Source organism: Calidris pugnax, unplaced genomic scaffold (genome assembly GCF_001431845.1).
Source record: "Calidris pugnax isolate Ruff unplaced genomic scaffold, ASM143184v1 scaffold206, whole genome shotgun sequence".
Lineage (NCBI taxonomy): Eukaryota > Metazoa > Chordata > Aves > Charadriiformes > Scolopacidae > Calidris > Calidris pugnax.
The window spans coordinates 2048919-2073545 of record NW_015090957.1 but is presented as its reverse complement, the minus strand read 5'-3'; the positions used below and the strand labels follow the sequence as shown (position 1 = coordinate 2073545).

General features: G+C 39.5%; 1 protein-coding gene across 2 annotated transcripts in view; it reads right to left on the bottom strand.

Annotated features, from left to right (window-relative positions):
- The window catches only part of PRKCA (protein kinase C, alpha), a 138872-nt gene that overhangs the window by 19487 nt on the left and 94758 nt on the right, over positions 1 to 24627 (bottom strand). The window contains exons 6-13 of one of the 2 annotated variants that reach the window (XM_014952259.1): positions 22262 to 22418; positions 22032 to 22166; positions 21180 to 21276; positions 14197 to 14220; positions 4273 to 4416; positions 3338 to 3511; positions 1805 to 1896; positions 101 to 163 (exon numbers count right to left, since the gene is read on the bottom strand). In XM_014952259.1, the coding sequence (XP_014807745.1) occupies positions 101 to 163; positions 1805 to 1896; positions 3338 to 3511; positions 4273 to 4416; positions 14197 to 14220; positions 21180 to 21276; positions 22032 to 22166; positions 22262 to 22418 (886 nt within the window). The remainder of the gene's footprint in view (positions 1 to 100; positions 164 to 1804; positions 1897 to 3337; positions 3512 to 4272; positions 4417 to 14196; positions 14221 to 21179; positions 21277 to 22031; positions 22167 to 22261; positions 22419 to 24627) is intronic. The other variant, XM_014952260.1, reaches the window with a different exon arrangement.

Below are 24627 nucleotides of genomic sequence, written 5' to 3'. Positions count from 1 at the left end.
GCTTTTTATAAAATGTCTTAAAAATGCACTTAAACATTAAAGAAATGGACCCTTTCGGGATTTTAAAACTCAGAAATTACTTATTTCAGATTATACTCACCTATAAATAATTCCTCTGTTATGGAGAAAGAATAACCCAACTGAGATCTCGGCAGCATAGAACCTGTATGAAAAAAAATCCAACATATTTCTTATTGCTTCATGATTTTCTTCTGATAAACTATTTTGGAAATGCATCCTGGCAACAAATAATAGTGGAATAGCCTATAAAGTATATAATATATAGCGTGCATATAGATATTACAGTATAAAAATATATATTACAGGCAGATGACATGACAGATACCTTACTTCAATTTGACTTTAACAGATATTTTGAGTATTTCATGGTAAAATAACCCAGAGTTTAAAAAAAAAAGAAAATGTCTCCCTAGACCACAAAAAAATGGTGCAGCTGGAGCATAGCATTTTACTGTGCTGGTCTGACTCCGTCTGCAAAGGTCATTATCTCTAATCACATATCAATGTCGAATTCAGGAGGCAGCTCAATTTACATTGCAATTCATATGGCACAAAATAATTTGCAGAAATAGTATTGCTTTATACAGGCTGTTAATGGATTAATTACATAAAGCTAATTCAAATGATTACCATATAAAATATAATTGCTGAGTGTAGTTAAAGGATACATAATATTGATGGATGTTTGAAGCCAGTTGCTGTGGAGCTGTGCAAATTATATGCAAGAGAATTATTTAAAGATAAGATTAATTTTAAGGCTGGCATAAGGGAAAGGAAAGCTTTAGCTCTGAAGCACTTGACGAGAGGTGTTTGTGAACACGTGTGCCTGAAGATGCTCCACAGGCGTAAGCTGTCATGAAGCACCAGAGTTTTCAAGGAGTGTTGGCAAGATAGATTAGCTGGGAGTCAAGGATGATGTGACACCATCTAGTTTTTATTCAGCACGTTGTTGAAATTTTGTTCTATATCTCAAATACCTATATTTAGCAGTCTTCCCATTTCAACAAGCCCTGATGACTTAAATCGAAACAAGAAATTATTTTAGCTGAATTCTTAAACCAGTTGGTCACACTTGATTTTAAAGTTTTACTGGTAAACGATTTAGGAAACACTAATAAATGATGATGAGATGTTATAAGCATGACTAAAACGGTGCTGATGGATCTATTCACATTTGGATATGCTACAGATCATTATCAGTTGCTCACTGACATGCCAGATGTACATTACCTAAAAGGGATCATGTATGTAAACAACTTCTAATCATTTATTAAATCCTCGTAAATAAAACTTATATAAAAAGTAGGATCACAGAAATTCTTATAAGCTGTACTTTGAACTTATCTTGTACAAACTATAATTTATATTGCAATGCTGAGCCTATTTGTATTGTCTTTCCCTATAGCATTAATTCAGACTGAAATGTTCTGCTCACATTTTTATATTTGCTTTTAAAAACAACACCAGAATACCAAGTAACATCCTTAATTTCCTGTTGCCTTGTTTAAATTCTTGTCACTTTTGAGGTAGGCATTGCATGCCTTTGTTCCTGCTGTACATTTGAATAAAAAGGCACAGCTACCTTTGGGCTACGTGTGCAAACAATATTTTCAAAACAAACTTCAGCTTTTGGCCCTAAGAAACACAATCAAAAGAGGCCAGTCTAGACTTCAGACTGAACCTTGGAAGATGCTACTAGATAATGTGATAAAGAAAACTAATCCTCTTACAGTGTAAAATTAAGATGATGACATGATTTAAATATATAAATTTGAAAACTCACACTGCTTGTGGCTCCTTAAATTTTCCTACTTGCTGAATGTGATACATGAGATCACCACCATTCACATACTCCATAACAAAATACAGACGGTCCTAGGATAAAGTATTAAAGACGCGCATAAATACATTAGAGAAAATATTAGATATGCATTGATCAGAAAAAAAGTCACTAATGTGTCATTATAAAGCTTTTAAGATTATTAGGACTGGTTGTACATTCTGGCAAAATTGATAGATCAGGAAATGGAAGTGGAATGTTTTGTAAAAGTTATTTTGGAAAGAATTATTATCCTGAAGTATTTGTAGAAAAGTTCTTATCCAATATTCTGATGGGAAAGAGACTTATTACTAAGATGCTCTAGTTCAATCTCTTTCTTTCAGCATTGATTGCAAAACAAGTCTCCAATTGTCCAGTAACTAAGATTTCCGAACACCAACATACATTTAAAAGCTGTGATTTCCAAAGCTGGGTCAAACAGACAAGCCACGGGCAAAATGTTTAATTGGCCAGATCAGATTTATGAAATTTAGATTTTTGTACAAGTTGTCTTATTGTAAAATCCATGGCAACAGAAGCCTGCAGCTAAAGGCACCAGCAAAACCAATAAATTTTTTTCTTCTTCTTAATATACTATTTCTCATTTTTGTAGCTAATATTAATCCTCAAGAACATTTCATAGCAGCAAGTGCAAACCACTTAACTCTTAGGAAAACATCAAGTAGATTAGGCAAAGGTGCTAATGATTTATCTAGGCCTTATGTAACTCCACTGCTCTTGTAAATGGTAAAACAAAAACATAATTATACTGTAAATACTAAAACCCCCAAATTTTTCCCTCCATTCCCCTTAGCCAGAAAACACTAGACATTTGTAGTTTTAAGATGTTACATTTAAAATGTATTTGCTCAAAAGAAAGATAAGATTAAACAAAGTGTTTTTTAATTTACTGATGACACTAAGCTTTTTGCTTACTAATGAATTTATATAAAGATAAAGAATTAGAGGGAGATAGAAGTCTGTTTCTCATGGGGACCTCCCATATCTCATTACAGCAATCTTCATATTATAAGTAGAGGCAGGAAAAATATTTTAGAAAGCAAGAATTACCAAGAGCAATAGTTCCTAGATTCATGTTTTAGTGTGATTAATTATGTCTGCAAATCTCTTGCATTCAGACCATTTTCTGCTCAGAGATTTGTAGACATTAGAGAGAGTCAGAAAGTGCCTCTAACACCACAGACAATTACATCATGAAACCCAGCCCTGGGGCACTTGTTCAAGGCCCTTGGCGTAAGGCAGCTACAAGAGGCAAGAGCAGCCTTGGTTTCTTGTGAATAAAGACCTTCACCGAGTTGGGAGCTTTCGGAGCTGGTTCACCAGTGTCAGGGTGTATAGCTCTTGTGTATACCATTTTCTATGTGTAGAAGCTACGATAAATAGTTTAGATACTAATAAATGTTATTGAGCTGATAAAATCCATGATCATGTAGTATGGAAAACATCAGGGTGGCAAGAAAGACAGAGCTCACGTACGACTGTTTGGAAACACGAGTGAAGCTGTGTCAGGAACGGTGGTTTATCTTGCAATGCCAGGACTCGTTTTTCAACCATTGTGCATTCAACATCATCATCCTGAATCACCACATCTTTTTTCAGTATTTTGATTGCATAGAGCTCCTCTGTCCCCTTCCTGTCTGCCAGCATCACCTGCACAAAGAGAAACAACTGGGTGAAAACCTTCCTACCTGCCAAGGAGGGGAGGTGACTCATACGCCCAAAGATTTGTATAGATGGCAATCCAGCTATTCCTTTTATTGGTATAGATTAACCTGATCAAAACTCCAAAAATATCCTCATTACTCACCCGCTGCAATGAGCTGCACCAGTCATTTCAGACAAACCATGTGCCAAAACCCTCTGGTTAATCACAGGCACGTTGCCAAAGGGCTGATAAAATGTTAAGTCCTGGGGGACTTCTTCAGTGAGGGGCACTTTATCATATAAATGGTTGTTCAAACAGACAGAAAAATAGCAGTCCTTTCTTTTGACTAACAGATTTCAAAAATATATACACTATTCCTGCTTTTTCCCCAATATTCAGCCTTACCAATGTTGGTAACTTCCAGAACTGGCAGAGTGACCTAGGTAGTAAAGCCAGAAAAGTAAACTTAATTTCCTTGAAACTGCCAATAAATGAGGATCTAAAAGTCAGCAACTGTTTCTTGCCTCCTGTCCAACAATCTGAGGGGTTTTTTTTATTTTTATTTTTTTGAGAAAACTGCCAATTATGACAGAAGGACAGAAGTCCTCAGGGAATCACCCTACTCCATGGTAAGAAATCCTCCCTCAAAAATGCACACCCTTTTGACTCCGGATTTTGCTTCTTACAGAATTATTCATTCATTCATTCTTCCTCAAGGAAAAAAGAAAAAAAGAATGCATGTGGAATAGTTATCAGGAATTCCTACCTTCCCGAAGCTCCCCTTTCCAAGAACCATGAGAAAGTTGAAATCTGTCAGCTTCACCCTGTCAAGGTTGTTGGACGGCACACTCGAGTTCTTGTCTTCTGTTGGAGTAATGACTTTGTTACCAGCTGGCCCAAGTTTGGCTTTCTGAAGAACATACACACACATACACACACAAAAACAGGAAAGTAAGAAGAGTAGCCCCTTTTCTTGGCAGAATGGATCGCTGGGTGAAGGTTAGGATTGGAGATGACCGTATTTGAGGCAGCATACCCAGGAGAAAGACTGCATAACAAAATTTGCACAGACACAACTTTGAAGACTCATTCCAACAATAGTTTTGATGTTATTGGGTGAATTGAAGTAGAAAACTCTGTTCACGTATAACCAGATAAAAGCAGATACACTTATCTGGTTAGAAGAGCAAAACCAAAGCAAAAACCAAAGTCAAAGGAAAAATAATCAGTTATTTTCATGCCAAAAAACAGGCTAATTTGATGGTTTTGTTTTGAAATACAAAAAATGCTTTTCAAAAATATCATGCTACAATCTACATTGGGTATTTTAGGGTACAAACAGTCTCTTCAGTACATTCTCTTTTCACATGTAGTTCTTAAAGTCACTGCATAGCAAGAGTTAGGGAATCTTTGACATGCATTAAGAAAAATAACCTACATTAAACACAAAACACAGCACATGAGAACTAATGCAGATGAACATGGCCACTTTCAAACTAGCAATACAATCAACTTTAATTTTCAATCAAGGGCTGATCTGGAAAAAGGAGGAAGGGAAATATTACATACAAAGGTTCTGCCTTGGCCAGACACTCTGGTTTGCAGAAGGTTGCAACAATCTCAGTATTGCAAATGAGACACCATGTAATTGCTCAAGTAAGTTGCATTTCAAATCTCAAAGTTAATAGGAGAGAAAAAAGTAAGACTCACCGAAAGATAATGCAGACTACAACATAATATCCCTCTTTTTTCTCAAAATATTCCCATATACCAGCAGAAGCAAAGCCAAGAAAGTTTAATAATACTTTAGGATGTAAGTGCTTTCCCCCATCTATCTAGTGTGTTGGTTTGGTAAATAAGCTCTAATATGGCTAATTTACTTTGCGCCGGTGACATACGCTTGACATTTAAGGATAACTGCTTTTCTCACAGCACCACAAAGGACAGCATTTACATATTATCACTGTTTTACAGAAAAAAAAATCAGAGAAATTAAAGTTTATTCAAAGTCACATAATGAATCACCTTGAAAGCCTGGCCTGGCATATACCTTTGGCAGCCTCACTGGGAACTGGAAAATACAAACTTTCTCCTTCCCAGATAAATTTAAAACCATAAGACTGAAAGGGAAGCCTTGATTCATAGACTCTAGCCCCAAAGTACTGCACGCAGTAATGGCAAATAAACCTCTGATAAAATAACCATGTCACTTGAAAAGCACATTCAGATTGGGTGACTTTTCCTGCAACTTTGCCAATGCAGGAAGTCTTACACCCCGCCACAGGGGCATGAATTTTGGCAGTTTTGATCTCTCTCTCTTTTTTAATTGTAATATAGCTTAAAATGTGGCATTTCTTCTACCACTATTATTACTTGCTTGCAAGGAAGCAGCACTCGGAGATGCTGATCACTGTGTGCAGTGCAAACGTTTAGGAAGAGCCAGTCCTGGGCATCAGCCTGAACCCCTGATCCCGCAAGGGACGGCCCTCGGCAGAGCCGGCTGCGGGGACAAATCCAGTCTGTCACGGAGCTCTGTGTCAGGACAAAGCTCCTTTCAAGGCCACAAAACAGGACTGAGCCATAAGCAAAACAAATGAAAAAAAAAGAAAAATCCTAATATCCTTTATTTGAACAAGATGAAGACATGATTTAAAGGAGCGGCTTTGCCGGCCATGTCTTTGTGGGGCTCTCGCATACAGGATCTCAGATAAAAGATCCTGCATATGAGATAAAAGAAGCAATTTCAATATCTGCCTTTTCACCAAGTAACAGAGATCCAAATCGGGCACTGAATAGAAAACACTGGCTTAATTTCTTATATTTCAAACCCACTGGGTCGGTATTTGGCAGCCTGTCTGAAAAAGATATCATTCAAGGCCACAAATTAAATTGTATTCCACGGCAGTTTGTTTCTCGCAGGGAGAGCTCTCTGTGGCGCTGCAATCCCGGGCTCGGGAGGAGCAGCACTTCTTCCAAAGAGATGGAGCAGCAGATCCATGGCAGGTCGCTGTGCCCTCTGCCGGCTCCGCAGCCGGGAGCACCAACACCCGCCAGGGGAGACTGGCAGGATCTGAAGGCAGCATCTGAAGATAATATCAGAGAACCAAGCCAAGGCCCCTCTGCATCCCCACAAGAAAACGCGTAGATTCAATGAGCCACAGAGACATGCTCCTCTACTTCCGTTTCAATTTTTTTTTTTTTTAATTAGATGCCGCTCTCAATTTGATAATGTATTTTTTTCATATGGTAGATTTCTAAGGAAAGCATCGGGTGCCTCCTGCTGGGTAAGGGGTCTCTCGTGCCATCTGCGTGGGGTCAATGGCTGACGCTGGCAGGATGGGACCGGACCCATCTGCGACCGCCCGCGCCGACGGGAGCCGACAGCCCTGGGCATCGCACTCCTGGCACGGAGCTCTCAGTACATCACAGACACCTGTACGTGCACAGACAGAACCCTCTTGCAAACCGTATGTAGGAAAATGTAGGAATATGGCATCTATGAAGTGCCAGGCTGACCCAATGGAAGTGCACGGACCCAATGGAATGGCCTCATGACCATATCAAATTATCACAACCTTATCAAAGGCCCGTATTTCCCTTCAGCCACTCACCATTTCTTCATGAGCATGCCAAAAGAAGTTTTTCACATTTAGCATGTGAATTGCTTTTACTGCTTTTTGGCTTAAGGTCCTAGTGAAAATATAGTGGGAATTTCAATGCTGGCAAACACGTACTGGGGGGAAAAAAAAAAAAAAAAGGAAACAATAGTAATCGCAAACAAAACATTTCACAGATGATCCATTAAGAGCTTCCAAAAATATTACTGCAACGTGTTTCAATTGTGACTTACCCTGTGGCATATATCATTTTGTCTTCTTAGTACTATTTAAAAAAATTTCCAGAGCTTTTGGAATAAAATTAGGCTATGGGCATGGAAATAAAATTAGATAAACATCATCAAGCCATTACAGATGCTACCTGTGCCACCAAGTTTGTGATGGGACAGTAAGAAATGAACCCTGAAACCCCGACACCGCAGACAGACCTCGTGTTCCCTACAGCTGTCCTGCATCTTGCATAGATCCAACAGCCCAATAAATGTATTTTCTCAGCTGTTTAAATAAACAAACTCAGTTTCTTGAAGAGAAGCAGCTTTTCTTACCGTTGGCTATAGCTAGGAAAAAGGAACAATAAGGAAAACACCTGGACCAGACAGAGAGATGGATCTGAAAGCAGCAAGACCTGACCAGAATCACTGGCTGCTGCCCCAGAGAAAAGCATATTTCAGAAAAAGCAGTTCTAATAGATTTACTTCAAATGTTTCATATTATTTTGGGACCTACTCACCCTTGCAGGTGAGTAGTAATATCTTTGATAAAAACACAATATTGTTACAACGAAGCCAGCTTGCAGCAGACAAACCAGGAAAACCGTATGTTAAAGATAAATTAGTCGTCACTGGCAGCAGAAGAGTTAATCTTAAAAGAAAACAAGACATGCACATCATCTTACTTCCTCTGGCTTGGACACACCTTATCTCGGCCAGTTCTTTTACCCTGAAACCACAGGTGAGACACACTTTATATATTCAGCCCAGATGCCCTTCTTCAAGGAGTGTTACAGAAGCTACAGCGTGTGACACTGGAGAGTCTCCTGGAATTTGGTATGTGCTTTTTGGAAAAGATATCTCAGGTTTTGCAGCAAAAATGTGTTCAATTTATTTTTCATCTAAGTGTAACAATTGGTCTTTTAATTAGGTATGGTGAAAAAAAAAAAAAGTCTTCTCCAAACTCTAATGAGTACTGTGACGTGAAGAAGAAAAATAAGTGATTCAGGGAATCCATTATTGCACTAAATTTTCAACCGCATCGAATGTTCTTGTTAGGTCTTTTCAAAACTTTCTCTCTGATTTTTTACTGGACAAAATAATAAGTCTGCACATTGGCTCTTCTACCCCCCAGTTACTATCTATAGTTCAGAAACTTAAGAATTACAGAGCGAAAGACTCCATCAGTCATTTTTCCCATTAGCCAATAAATAAATAAATAAAATTGGTGAAGAATTAAAAAATTAGCTACACAATTCACATTCTTACCCTCAGTCTCTTTGGGACAATGAGCTATGTTATGTTAGTGCTTTAACACCTTGTATTGCTCACCTTCACCAATTCTCTTCTGCTGCTGTGTGTAACGTTCAGCTCAGCAAGGCTGGCTTTGTTCCCACAGGGGACATGAGCACTGGGCTCCAGAACTGCCCAAATTTGCAGCCACATCCCACCACCCGCCAAGCTCAGCTTCAGAAGGGAGAAACCCACATATTTCCCATGAAAAAATATTCAAGGCCACAAAAGGCCTTGCGACGTGCAGTTCATTAGAGGATGTATTTCTCAGTTGTCAAGGCAACTCGCTCTCAGCAAGTTCACAGATGCCCAGCGGGGAGATACATCGGTAACAAATTTTCAAGAGGAGAAAGTGAAAAATGAAAAAATATTTAACAACAATGCTAAATTCCCATCACATGCGTGGAAGAATATACACATACAGCACGAGCAGCTTCTGTCTGGGAACAGCAGGCTGATGGCCCCGTTTCCTCCGCTACTTATTGACTCCTCTGACACGGGAAGAGAAACCGAGAGCCGTTCCCAGCAGCCGAGCCTCCCGGAGCCTCCCAGCTTCCCATTCCACACCAGCATCCTCTGCCCACCCAGCACCGACTGCTGCGCCCACGCAGTCCCATTCAGCTGTAAATCACAACTGAACATCATGACAACAGAGAGCTGCACTTGTGTCAGACTGCTGCAAAAAATCACAATTTTGATAGCATGAGGGTCAGCCGTCTAAGGACTGCCTGAGCAGGCTTCACCTTGGGTCCCAACACTTCCTTGAGCTCCATGGAGCAGGAACGTCCTCTTGCCAAGACCCAATCCCTCTGTGAAACTCTAACAAAATCCCTGCTTCTGACACTGGCACAAGTTCTCACCAGTTCTCTGCTGGATCCCAACACGCTCATCAAATGTCACCGAGTGATGGAACAACCCATCTCATGCTAGTCACCTTGTTCCCAATGTTTCTGTTCCTAATTCTTAAATGACCCCAGAGCAGAGCTGCAGGTAACACTGCATATCACTTAAAGAAAAGGCAACAGGGGTGGTGGGAAGTGAGGAAAGAAAAGTCTTAATAATAACATTCTCATTTCACTATTAGAGCCCAGGGGGCTTTGGCTGCAAATGTGTAATTAACGCTCAGTGATGTCTGTCGCCACCTGGACTCTACACAAGAGGCATCAGAGCAGCTCAGGTCTCAGACAAACCACAGAAGTCACCGACAGAGCTGGTAAAACTCTTACCAAGGGCGTGAAAAGAGGAAACTGAAATAGTTTAGCTGAGTCTCAAGGAAAGACAAAAGCCCAATTCAGGTTTCCAGTCATGAAAGCTCAGTGGGGATTTTGATCAAGAGGTTGAGCCATTAGCAAGCCTTTAATAAAGTAAATAAATCCACTGAATTCCAAGTCAAAATCTGGAGGAAAACACCTCCCATTCACCGAAACGTTCTCCATCATTGTGGCAGCTTGTTTCTTACATTATTGCATTTCCAATTCCATGTAATTATAGATGCTATGAAGGACTATCAATTTCCTAGTTTAAACAACTTAATTATCAGGATGCTGAGAATTTGAAATGAGACGAGTCCATTTCTAAGCCCCAGCAAAGACCTAATACTTCACCAGACTGAGGTTTAAGCTTAACACCATACCCTAACGCAGGCTTGTAATTCATTAGTGCGAGTTCTGTAGCCATGGCAACAAGGCAGGAGAGAGGGAGCTGGGGCCTGCGCTGGGGACGGGCGAGCAGCCGGAGAGGGGACCCGGAGAGGGCCCTGTCCTTGCTCTTGCAAGTCAGGGGAGGGAAGGCACCTCCTTGGGCATTTCACCCCTATCTGGGGAGATGCTTTAGCATGAAATTTCCTGTGAAACACAACAAAAGACACAGTCCCTGGCTCTTGTGCTTCTTTCCTTGGCTTATCAAATGCTGATGAAGAAACCAACGCAGGGTGTTTCCCAACCTTCCCGCACAGTCTCACCGATTCTTATTGTTCCTTTCAAGAACAAATAACTAATGAACTAAATTACAGAGGTGTATTGCACTAGTGAATGTAAACACACATATTTATCTGTCTAGAAAGGAGTTTGCTTGGATGGGACTGCAGCAGAACGGAAGATGCCAACACACACCCTGCGACACGGCAAGGCCCCCAGGGAGATGCCCCCAACCACCGACACAGGCCAGGATTTATGAGCTTTACACAGACTGTTTTTCAGCCACGTAGGCCCTGGTGAAACCGCTCTCCAGCAAAACTTCTCTGCAGCAAGGAGAACACTGAAAACACACAAGCAGAAAGCTGCACTCTTATATTTCTTTTCACAATGGCAATGTCGCTATGGTGAACCAGGATGTAATTAGTAGAAAATGCAATATCTAAAAATGAAGTAAAATGCATTTTTACTTCAATAGCTAAAAAAGTTATTGGGGAAAAAATAGCCAGAAAAAAATTCTTATAATTCCCATTGCTTCTAAAAAGGCATGAAGGCAAATGGGACGTTTCATAAAAATATAAATGGAGAGGGTGATAAAACTCTACCTGGGAGTTAAATATGGACTACTTTATGTCTTTAGTTTACTTTTCCTCCAATTTCTTCTCCTCCTCCCCTTACACTTGTGTCATATGTATCCTTTTGGTTAGTAATAGTAAATTTATTGAAAGGATTTGCCTGAAAATAATCTTTGTGCCACATGCGAAAATGATTTAAAAAGCATTTTTGCAGAAAGCGTGTCCAAGGACAGAGGAAACCCACTCCCGAAGCCCACCCCCTCCTCATGTAGGACCGATGACACCAGAGTGTCCGTGAGCTCTTCTGGGTTACACGTAACAGAAGAGTGTGTCCCAGAAAGAATTCCGGATGATTAGTAAAATGGAGTGATTTTGTCTAAATCCCATCACAAGCTGTGTGTTTGGAACCCATCCTCTTCTAACACCTTGGAGTTTCACAAAATTAATGAGAAAATTCCAGTTAGTGACTCAGAGATTTCCATGGAGGTCCCTTTCCCTCCCCCAGCACACAGAGTGAGCAGTATAAAGGGGAGCAGAGGCAGCACTCGCTTTTACAGCTGCAAATTATTAAATATTTTGATTAAGGGAAAAATTATCATCAGTGCCAGTTGAAAATCTTGAATAAAGAGCTGTATCTAAAGTGTTATACTGAATTTTATCAAAATAGCATTTAACTTAATGGGTTTGTATCTTTCTAAATACATACATACAACCAATCTGCATTATTTCATTTCTTTCAGGACTTTTGCTAGAGCCAGCTCTTTGCTCTGGAGCTATTCTCTGTTCTTTACTGACCCCTTGTGGTTTCTAACTCCAAGGAGAAATTATTTTCTCAAACTCATTATGTTAAACCAATGTTTTCTTAGGATAATGGACAATAAAACTGTTTAATATACCATACAGCACCTCAACAGAGCTGGTTCTTTTGGGATATCTATAATTATATTCCCTATTCAATTTTTTTTTTCATTTTACTTTCATTTTATTTATGCTGCTGTATAGCAGTTAAAGCTGTAGGAAGAGTTTTTGAATGTATGATTTCTAAAAAATCCCCACTCTTGCCAGGCACAAGATTAAGGTAACCATATCCCCTAGAAAACGTAGACAATGAAGCCAAGTAACTTCAAAAGACTGTAATTTGGAAAGGGATATATTTATCCCAAGAACAGGAATTTCAGGGGATATTGCCCTGGACAAGGGCTGTCTGGCTGTGAGCAGTGAAATCCAGAGAGGGAAGAGTTTCCAGTTGCCCGTTTGGCGCTGTCAAGATGTTTAATCCGTTTAATAATCCTGCGGCCACCTGAGTCTACTTTGCTTTCTGCCTTTATTGCCAAACACTCCATCCCCCACAACAGAGCAGTGTCTAACTAGAGGAAATGTAATTAAAGAGGCTGCCTAGGAATAATATTCAAAAATTCTTGGAGAAACATCCTGTGGTAGCAGTAATAATAAACCCGAACAACAAATACGCTGCTAGAACAGCAAATCCCTAAGTGTCAAAAAAAGAACCGCTTTTATGTATGCTCCTTCCTTTTTAATTATGCAAATTACTGCTCATTTTCAAGAATAAAAAAACCTAGAGTGTAGAATTTGCTTTTAAGCATAAAACCCATTTGAATATGGAGAAAAATTATTAAAATTCTGTCTTAAGATAATCTTTAAGGACTTCTGTTCTACCGGATCTTGGCGCAAACCCCTGCCACCAAACACCACGGCCGCGACGCGCCGCAGAGCAGGACTCAGTTTCAAACCTTGGGGTTCTGTATCCAAGGCTTAACATGCTCTGGAATTATTTAATGCACACAAACACACACATGATGTTAGACATAACTTCATATCTATCCCAGACGCGCTTTTTCAGGGTAGCTTTTGCTCTGGTTTAAAATACATTTAAACACAGAAACTTGCAACTTCCCTGCATTAAACAAGTTTCATCACACCAATGAAACCACCATATGATTTTATTTTCAAATCAGAAGAGGTATAAAGGATTGAGGAAGGGTAGTCCTCTTCTGTTCAGGCTTTTCTGAGATAGAGATACCAGATAAAGAATCCAGGTTAAGAAAAAATAAGTTACTGATTTACATACCAAATGATTCCTGCATTAGGAAATATTTGGCAATAACAAATGGTCTTATTCTTTTTCTGGTTCAGTATTAGAACGTGGTGAAATCATACATTAATAATATAAACAACTCTTCAAAAATAAAATCTGATTTTAAAATTAAGTATTTTAAGCTTTGAGCTATAACATGTAAAATGTTCTAGGTCAATCTGAATTGTAAAAATACAGAAGATAATAATGGCTTCAAAAAGCTTAGACTCTTAAAACAGTTGACAGCACAGGAGCTTCAAATTTTAATTTAAATTGGAACTTAACTAATGTATGAAACTGAGAGCGTGATCTGTGTTGGTAACCTTTGCCCTCATAAAGCAAGATAATTTCTTAGAGATACATGCAAATAAAAAGTCCACACATGTATGTTCTCAATGCTGATACGTATTTTCCACGGCAAAATGGAAGTGGTGATCAGTGAAAGAAGTAAAATGGGAAGAGGTGAATTGGTATTTCTGGTACCACCACATCTGTGCATATGGGTAATATCTCTTATGATATAGTATACTCCAGCCAACATAGCAATATATCTAGTATATTATATCATAAAACATGCATGCTAGATTATGTAAATTTATTGATTTAAATATACAGTGAACACAAGCATTACTTGATCTGTGGAAGTTATTTAAAACTTCCGTGAGTGTCTTTCAAATTAAAGATGCACCATTTTCCATCTTCCATGAGAAAGCAGCATTCACTTAACGAATTCCTTCAAAAGTGAAGGCACGCTGCTTCTGCTGAGCTTTCATGGCCCCTTCGTTGTCAGCAAACTTCTAATGTGGGGAGTAGTTCGTGACAAATTATGGACATCTTTTTTTTTTTATATCAATTAGAAAAATTTTAACTGGGGAAAAAACAAGTGCATCCTTAAAATGCGATGAGAATGAAACTGAATTTAAACTTCAAACACTGGTAGAGAAGGTTGTGTGAAGAGAAAGGTGTAGAACACCAAGGAGAAAACTACCTTGTAGAAGTGGATATGACAGTCCTGGAAGAGACAGGAAAGGGAGAAACACTGCTTCGTTAGTAAAGGGCTGGCAGAGCAAAGCAACAACAATTAGTAGCAGAAGTAAACAAATAAAGACACAGCAGCAAAAATCGAGAAATGGACACATCTGTTATGCACAGAAAAAAAACACAGAAAAGAAATGGGGGCGTTAATCACCCCGGCAGCAAGGAGCACGGCACAGCACAATGCAGTACAGTCTTCACACAACTGCTCCTCACTGAGACCTCACGCCTGCACCCACCACATCCACACGCTCCATGCATGGACCATCCCCCACGGCATTAAACCACAGCAGTGCATGAAGCTAAACGTGTGCACAGATGTGTGTGCTCCGGGCTCCTGACAGCTAACCAGCTCTCTAGAGGGGTGACAGCACAAAAGGTGGGGGGGTTGCCTTGTTTTGAGACAAGCGTTTAAACTTTGTACAAGACGTAACAAAATCCCTGTCATCAATATGATTTCCTGTGTACGTTCTTCACCTTAAATCACAGCACACAGACCAAGAAAAGCCCTACAGAAGTCACGAGCCCAGAGATGCATACCATCCAGCAAAGAAATTTTAAGTTCTGGAAGTGGATGGGAAACCTCCAGATAACTGCATATGGGAATTCCCCATGCCAAACTATAGCATAGAACAGATGGAGACAGCTAACAGCATCTCTATAACGCTGCAAACTATTCTCTAATGATTAAATATGCACAATTTAAAAATAGGAATGAGTGCCACGGCCAAAAAAAATCATCTTTTCTTTTTATATCTCTATACGCATAATGAGTGTGGATTGATGTGCCAGTGATATTTTGGCTGGTCATGATTTCAGCGTAGCTCAGTGTCACTTTCCAGAAAAGCAAATTTCATCTTTTCTTTTACAATCTGAAGTGTCAGCAACGTTATTTCTCTTTTCCATGTCACCTTTGCTCAACCGCCTGAAGTTACAGTTATTTCTTCAAAATGGGAACACATACTGGTTAGACACAGATATAGTAGGGATCATATCTTTTATTTATTTCTGAAAAAAAAAGAGTAAAGCAACTGCAATGTAACAGCTCTGGGGCAAAACCATCGCCTCCCTTCAAAGACTTAAAAGAAACATCTCCTTCAGAGCCCGTAACAAGACTTTATACAGAGACCAGAAAAACTTACAAATTAACAAAATCACAAGCTCCCCTACAGTTTTTTTAATGAAAATATCATATTCAATTAGAAGACTCATTGGGTTCTTAATAAGCTACTGAAACGGTCCCTGGAGCCTTCTGCGAAGGTCCTGGCTACACAACCGCAGCGTATTTATCCAGCCTCCAGCTCTGAATTGAACCTGCTCCAGGATGCCTGGACCATTGATTAAAGGACAGAAAGAAAACGTCCTTTTGACCCAAAAGTGATGTAACTATGAGGAAAAAGCCCAATTTATGCAGAAAGTACTGTCCTTCTCCTTTCCAATAAAGCAGCCAGAAAATGCTTTAAACAATATAAAACTCAAGGGAGTGTTAAAGACCGAAGAAGTGAAACAAACTGAAAGGATGCGATGATGTTCAGAAAGGGAATGATAAATAACTCAAAGAAGTTTCTTTGGTCCTAGACTGCAACAACACTGAAACTATCAGAAAGCTTTAGTTGTGCCTTGAAATCTGCAGACATTTTCAACTAGTGTTGCACACCAGCTCTGGTGCAGATAAACGCAAGCTCTGTGTGCAACAGACACATCCACACTCTGAGACAGGCTACTTGGTCATAAATTCACGTCTGCACAGGGATTAACACGTTTGGTCAAACCACGCAGTGTCCTGCAGAGAGGAGGAGCTCAGCAGCACATGGGAAGCAGATATCTGCAGCTCCTGCGTCACCGGAGAGGTTCTGGGTATTTATAACCGAGCCTGGTGGCCAAGCACCACAATGTCCCTGTTCTTATCTTTAAAATGGTAAGGCATTTTAAAAGACATTTTCTTTAGGATCACAACAACAGTTATGTTTGGAAGCACTGAGATGTCGCCAAAATGTCACCACTGACTGTACACTTCCAATTTCCAGATACAATATTTACCCTGATGGAACTCTACTTCCTCTCTCCTCTTGTCCTCATCTGCTCAGTCTGCAGAATGGAACTACAGGTCTGGCTCCTGCGCAGCCTCCAGCAGCGACCCCACGGGCACGAAGCAGCCAAAAATGTAACTGCTGTGATGGTGATGTGAGAACAGCCACAGCACAGCCCGGGGTGCCCGGCCCCCCCAGCTCCGCAAGGCTGGGCCCTCACTCCTGGCAGCAGGACAAGCCCATGGGGCTGGTGAGCAGTAATAAACTGGAGCTGCTCCTGGGTGGTTTATCTGGTACCCAAGTCAATCCCAGGAAGGGGAGACTGAAAATAGAGCATACAACCAGTCTGGAATAGTACAAACCCTGCAGCCACCCGCACCGATGTCGGGGCTGAAATCCCTGAACACCCACAGCGGGATGTCCACAGCCACAGATGTGGTGTCTGTCCCCAAGGGCCACCAGAACGGCCCCACACGGATGCCCTCGGTGGGGACAGTGGTCTGAGCTCTCTCCCAGAAACTAAGGGAACGATTCTGTTCTACTGACACCCCCCAGAGAGCTGCACTAAAGGAAATAACTGGAACAAAAGAAAATGTCTGACATCTTAAGAGCCTGTACCAGGAGGACTGTTACGTATCTGCTCCATGGACACCTTAAAAATGAAGATTATATGAGCAGTAACCAATTCCCTTGTACCAGCTTGCTGGGATCACTTCAATTACTAAAGGTGACTGTAGAGACTGAGAGCTCCCATCGCTTAATATACCTTGTACTTGGTAAATGTATCCGCATGTCGGGATTATAGCTACTCTCTTATTTTTTAATTAAAAAAAACCATTGATATGGACCATAACAGCTGCTTTCTTTTTAATAACATTTTCCATGTTGGTGATGTGGAAAGAAGGGGACAGACAGAATAATTAACCAGCACACTTTTAAACCAGTATTATTCTATCATTATTCTGAGGTCATGTTTTAAGTATCAGTAAGTGTTTTACTAAGCAGCAAATTATGGGAAACAGGGCTTGACAAAACTGAAATAACTTCCTACAATAGAAGTTTTAGAATTTGCACATTTCTTTTCCCCAGATAAAAAAAAAAAGCAGAACAATGCCCTAAATGGCAAAAACATACTTCTAAAATCATAACCAGGTATTAAAAATACAATAAGGCTGCATTTTTTCAATATTCTGCTTTTTTTCTTTGACTAGCAAAATACTGTAAGAGGAAAATAAGCATATAACAAATAGTAGATAAGGCAGTTAAAGGACTTGCTAGTTTGGGTCCATGGAGCCACTTGGGACTATTGGGAGTTCCCATGGCAACCTCAGCACGGACAATTACAGAGCAGCTACAATTATTCTGAATGCGCCTGTTGAGAACAGAGTTTCATTTTGAGATAGCCACAAATAATGCCATTCCAGAGAGAGAATTCACAACCAAAGGTTAAAACCAAATGAAAAACAGTGACAGATTTTATCCTGCCTCCACTTCCTACAGGAGTATATTTTTATCTCTAAATATTAATAATTATGTATCATCTGTAAATCACTGAAGGCACATTTGTTCATACTGCTAAATGAGCAGATAACTGATTTGTAAGTTTTAGTGATAGGTGAGATCTAGAAAATATGTAGATCGATTAAAATTTGTTGTATAGCAAATACAGCACTGCACTTATACATAATATACCTCAATTTCAATATGCAGTGCAACTTCCTATAGACAATGCACAGACAGCATACAAAAAGAAAATTCTTTGTAGTAAAATCTCTAAATACTTAGTGAGGTCACTGCATTATTCCATTAATGAAACCAGTGTCCTCCTCAAGGCTTCTCATTCCTTTCCAGTTGGGTCCCACTGGCTGGACTGGGCACAAGTTGGGTGTTGATGTTTCAGCTGCTTTAGATCTGGCAGAACAGGCCACAAGGAAACAACTTCTTGTGACAAATAGGTTTTGCTGTTCAAATACAATTGTAAGTGAGGAGAACGTTTGAATCTATTATTTATTTACTTATAATCTTGTATAGCTATTTTATGGTAGATTTATATTCAATAACAGACTTAAAGAATCTGTGCCAGAAGGTCCAGTAAGTAAAGCAGCACACCAAGCAGATTTGTGTGACTAATAACCACTTTTAAATAAACCAAATTTAAAGATGTCTCTTGAACTATATATATGGCTAGATATGTTAAAAATTCTCATTGATTTAAAGGGGAGGCAGCTCCTAAGTGCTCTGGGAGATTCTACCAAGTATATTTCTAAACTTTAGTCAAAAGGGCAAAGTCAGTTTTAAGAATGACTTAGACTTTTTTTTTTTTTTTTTAGACCAGAAACTGGTTTTGGAAATTTCACCTCTACCAGGTCTGATCTTTTAAAACGTAAAAATATTCTTATTCTTTGTTTATATGAAGCAATGAAATTCTCATCCTAAAGTTTCTCTGTTCTTGCACAGCTCAGATTTGTATACAGGTCTTTACTCTGAAGACCATCATTATTCATTTTAGGTATTTGGTATTAGTAATGCAATACCTCTGTAGAAATTGTTGTAATTTTGTACTCAAAATGAAATCAGAGTAGCTTGGATATCCATCACACTGCCATGTCTCAAAGAGCAGCACCACAAATGCAGACTTGATTAGCAGCACTCCAAAGTTACTCTGCTCTGTAAACTGATCAAGGAGAAGACAGCCCCGTATGACCTCTGGGCCCAGCTACGTTCTTAATCTTCCTGACAAACCCCCTCCCCTAGTGAAATGGCAGTCAAGATCTGCAATCTTCTTCCTGGAAGGTTTCAAAGCTGATTTCAGAACAGTGGAAATATTTATTTAGATGATGTCATTATATCACAAATAGCAGCGTATCTCTCAGTGTCATCTACTTGTTCCTTAGGGTAGGGTACCTAAAATAAAATGACTATTTAAGCCAAGATATAAATGATAAGAAAAACAACGCAAAAGATGATTGGAGTCAGCACCACTTACGTACCGTACCAGAATAGCTAATAAGTTAAATATCACCATTCAGACATCTGTGCTGTTAATTTTTAATATATCACAGTAATTCCTCTAGAGACCAAGTAAGAACATTCCTTGGAGGGTGCTGCTCCCCCTGTTCTTCCTCACAGTGGAAAACTCTGAGAATAAGAGGTTGACCCTAAATTCTTTTACCTTGTAACTCTGCATTGTACTAGCCTTGGTCTAGTTATAATTGCACATTTTGTTCGGCTCCCAGCATCCCCATATATCATCATTTAACACTGTTCATTATGCAACTCTGTAAACGATATTCCTGGAGACACTGTGTTCACGAAAAACCTATTTCCTTGATTAATTCAGACCACTAAAATAGCATCAACCAGGCTACCTCCAGAACAGGGAAAGCCTCAAATACCCAGTGCTGAGGCTGAACTAATTAGACTCTGAGACAGACTAATTATTTGAGGCAGAGCTGACCCTATGTGAAGCTGCTGTTTCTGGGACCCAGTCCAGTAGCTTCACAGGATAGAACCTCTCAGGATTTCTCCACCACTTCATTGCAGGACACAGATAAACCCTGACTGTTCAGTCTGAAACCAGTGAATTTACAGTAGGCTTAGGAAAAAACCCCGAGAGACTGTAAATTCAATATGCAAACAAACTGCACATAATAACTGACATTTAAAAATAGATAATTTTAGTGACTTGTCTTTGTGCTGTCTCTGTCCTGAGAAAAACCAGGTAGATTTCCATACCTGTATCACCCACATGGACAACACACCCAGTTCCAGATTCTGGATATTGCACAGAGACACGTAAGGGTTGAAAAGAATTAGTTTCGATGCTATTCTTTCTAGGGACACTAAAAAATAAATATGATCTTGAGTAGAAAATGACCTAGTGCAGCAAAATAAAAATCACACTGGTCAGATCACAACTGTAAAGAAAGGAAAATGAAATGGAATTTCAAATACTTCTCAAATGTATAACAAAAATCATAGTTCATGCTGCAGACAAAAGTATGGTAGCTGATCCAAATGTGTTCAGAAGAAATTCATGCACCTTTTCTTTTTCTTTCTTGAAAGTTGAACATAGGCCGTTTTTCCTCACTTTCTTGGGTTAACCCATCTTTTATAATAACAATGTAGAATTCTGCCTGATGGTGAACATAAAAAATTGCCATTTCAGGTTGAAAGGAACAGGCACATTTAGGCATGTCTGCTTACGCACAACAGGTACATTAATTGCTTTCTGGATAAACAGCTAGACTAAAGTTGTAAATGTTGGACCAGAAAAGAGAAAATAATGCTGTAGATTATTTCAAATTCAATAGTGCACGTGCAGCTGGAAAGAGCAGTCAAGTCAGATGAGCTGAATCCATGAACACAACCCCCCCCTCCCCTCCGGTCCCTGGGTTTAGTGACCAGAAGGCATTTTGCTGTAGCTGTGGGACAGGCAGGACTGCTGGCCAAGTCCACTGAGGAACACCTCCTCTGCGAGGTAATTAACATTGCATATATTTTCTTTAAAAAATCCCCACATTTAGTGTGAAACATTCTCAGTATTAAAATACTGTTTTTTTCCAAGAATTTAATTTGTCAAATATTATAGATACCAGTGATAGCAGCTAGCAGATTTTGCAGCAAGCATTAAAAGACACTGAAATTATTACACATACTTGACATAAAATATTTCAAAATACCAACTTACAAATGTCATAGCAGAGAAGTTGAACTGTCAGAAAAATGACACTACTATTTAATTAAGTCACTTGGTCCAATCTTCAAGAAACTCAAAGGTACGTATTGCTGCCACAGGCAACAGAAATAGTAGCAATCTAATATGTAACTTTTAACCGGTGATTTTTGTGATAAAGTGAAAAATGTACGCCACATATCGTTGCACCCATTTGTGTTTAACCCTCACCTCAAACTTCTGTCGGAGCTCTGCATTTCCATCTTCATCAGCATCTGGAATTGGAACGTTATAATATTCACCTTCTTCTTGATTCAGCAGCTTGTACCTGTGGAACATTTGAGAAAAAATGGTGACTTTACAGTTACAGTTCTGTTAGGATTTAAATTCTGATTTAGTTGTTTATTAGTTGTTTATGGATGGTTTGTATCAATGTCACAGGTACATGAAGAACTGCTTTCAAAGGTATAAAGCAAACTCAGAAACAGAATGTATTTAACCTAAAATTAGACCTTTAAACCCAAACTATGTGCCAAGACAGTTTAATGGACAAGGAAATTCTTCCCAGCCATCCTGTGATATGATGGGAGATACCAACCCTGAAGAACCCTTGCCTCCAGTGCTTTTGTAGCCCTGAACAATTACCTTTGATGAGATGCACTTTTTGAGAAGATGGGACAAGTTCTACCCGTAGCTTGGTAGGTAAAAAGATGGCATTTTATAAAATCAGTTCCACGTGCTTTGAATTTGCAGAGCTATATATAACACAATATGCTTAGTAATGAATGTATTATTATTTGGGATAAAATAAAATTCGTATCACAAGACTACGTACACAGAATTGAGTTTGCAGCAGCTCCTGGCTCCAGCAGAAGTTTCATGAACACCACAAAAGAAAAGCACTCCTTTATTATCTTTCTTTGTTATATGTAGCCTATGTTTTCCAGGTTTAGGTGCATTTTCAGTGAATTTATAGCACGAGATACAGCAAAAAGCTCAAAAAGGGTAGATTATATTGAAGAAAAGTACTGGTTTTAAACTTTTTGTGATCTATTCTCTTTTTCTCTCTTTTCTGACACTTACCACCCACTGGCTGGCATTTTCATAAGTTCTGACACTCCAAATGAAAGAGATCCCATGAAATCATTTCTGGTTGTTCGATCCCAGTCCCAGACCTCCACGGACAACCGTCGGTCTTTGTCTGTAGGTTTTAATTTACTGGAAAGGAGAGAAATACAGGAGTTTTCAATGCAACACTGAAATAAATGATTCAATACACACAAAGATACTACATTAAAAGGCGTTAAACTTACAATGTGAATGATTCGTTCCAGTCGGGGTTCAAAGTGGAACGGATGGTTTTTGTCTTTTGTTTACTTTCGTTCTTAGGATCTGGGATGAGCTTCAGTTTAACATAAGGATCTGAAAGTCCATTTGGGTCCATAGGAATTAGGTTTTTTGCTTCTCGCACTGCCAATATAAAACATATCTAACTTGTATGGGAATACAAATCACCATTAAGAAAGCAGTAACATGTCAAACCAGGGTTATTGAAACATGTTGGAAAATAAAACAAGTAAGACGTGAAATCCACTTGTCAGACTTGGCACTGAAGAAACTGGCTGTTGTAAGGTAAGGTTGCACTTAGCAGTACTTGTAAGAACGGTAGAGAGAAATGACAGGAGAGAATAGCAATTCACAAATGACATGCAGCTTCCAGGCACCTCCTTTCCTGCAATGAAATGATTAAATGTCCAAATCCATCACTATAAACTGTTAAGCGGCTAGCAATTCTTCATGCTTTCATTTACTCACCAGTCTTAGGTTGTACCACTACAGGACTATCAGCCAATTACTGTAAGGATGATGGCCAGATCACAACAGATTTCAGAAAACAGGTTATTTGACATGATCTATCATGGGAAGATATCTAACACTAAACTTCCCTCGGGTTCACAGTTCACTAGTTGTCAGACGGATACGCTGAAAACATGATGTCATTATAGCAACCAAAGGAAAAGCACAGAGAAGACAAGCTTAACTTCAGCTTCACAAAAATGTTAATGTAGCTTCTATTTTTACAATGTCCAAAGAAGACATCAAGTGAGTTAATATATCTCATGTTGTTGCCGATCCCCAAAGAGAGAGAGATGAGAATAGCCAGCAATCTGCACGGGGTGCCATTCCCCACAAAGCACATCCCTCAGCTACGAGGCTCAGGGCAGGCACCAGTGCGTCATGATGGCATTTTTTGGGGGTTCAGCAGCTTTTGGGTCTCTGGCTGGAGAGGAGCTGTGGGGTTCGTTAAGCAGTTCAGAAATTGTCTCCACTCTCATTTACCCAGGGTTAACCCTCTGAAGATCTCAGCACCCAGCAGTTAGCTGGAAAACCAGTTCTGTTTTCAATCCACCAACACTCCCTCCCGCTAATAAAATTTAGCACACTGAAAGTGATCTTCAAATACTCCTAAGGAATAACATCACAATTAAATAACTTATTTTAGTGAAATATTTACAATCCCAAAGGGACTAAGAACCACAAAGTGAGTGAAGGATGCAATGCAAAATGCTCTCTCTTATCCTGTATTTGGTTTTATTTTGTTTTGGTCTTTTTTGGGTCTTCTGCACAGCACTTGTGCCTGCACTGCCAGGTTTGGCACATGAATTATTACTTTAAAACCCACTTTTTGATTTTTATTTCTATACTGTAGTTTGGCTAAGTGAAGAGCAGAACTCTTTACATGTTCTACAGCTTCCAAGAAATACACACTAATAAGTTTTTAATTAAAATTCCTTGAACAAAATTGCTTAATTTTAACACGGCATCTTCACACTGATCCTTAATGTTTAAATTTTACCTGGAAAGGTTCAGTGTGAAACCAAGCAGTTTTGAGAAACTGGCTGGGTGGATGCAGAGCCATTCTCTGCGGCTCTGCCATGGAGAGGTCCCTGGGGAAAGCCACCACCAATGAACCTCCAGAGGTGCTGCCCAGCCCAGGAAACACCACTGGCAGGAACAGGATGTGGCAGCATCCTAGAACTACTGCTTTCTTTTGCGCAAACATAGAAAAAGAGAAAAAAACCTCTAAATACAAGGGAAAAAGAGAAGTTCAAAGATTAATTGGGAAGGAAAGATGCAGCATATGCTAAATACAGGCTGTCAAAGAAGTCATTATCTCACTCCTTAGTTTAAGATATCTGGCCTGTTTGTACTTCTGTCTGCATAATTAGTACCCTTAGACATCTCCTCTCAACTGATTTTGCACTTCTTTCTTGAGGAAACAGCATGATGATACTTGTGCTAAATAGTGCTTAGAAAGAATTAGCATCCAAGTGCCCACTTTAAGGGCACGCTATTTTTAAGAGAATGGGTCAGGTTTCTACAAGAGGATTGACAAGAAGAGATTTCCCCTCCCCACCAAAGGCACTGTCTCTTCTGTGTGCTTGAAACACAAAAAGTTAAATGAAAAAGAACTCCAAGAAAAAAAATCTATGTACTGTAGCTGAATTCTGCCAGAGCTGTAATGACAGCGAGCAATCTCATACTGCTTTATAATTATTAATTAAACTCAACACTGTGATAGAGACGTTCCTCTAACTTATAGATGGTTGAAGGGAGGTACAGTTCAGCATCACTTGAAGCGTAACTTGACAGAAACCTAAAATACTACTTGCCAGAC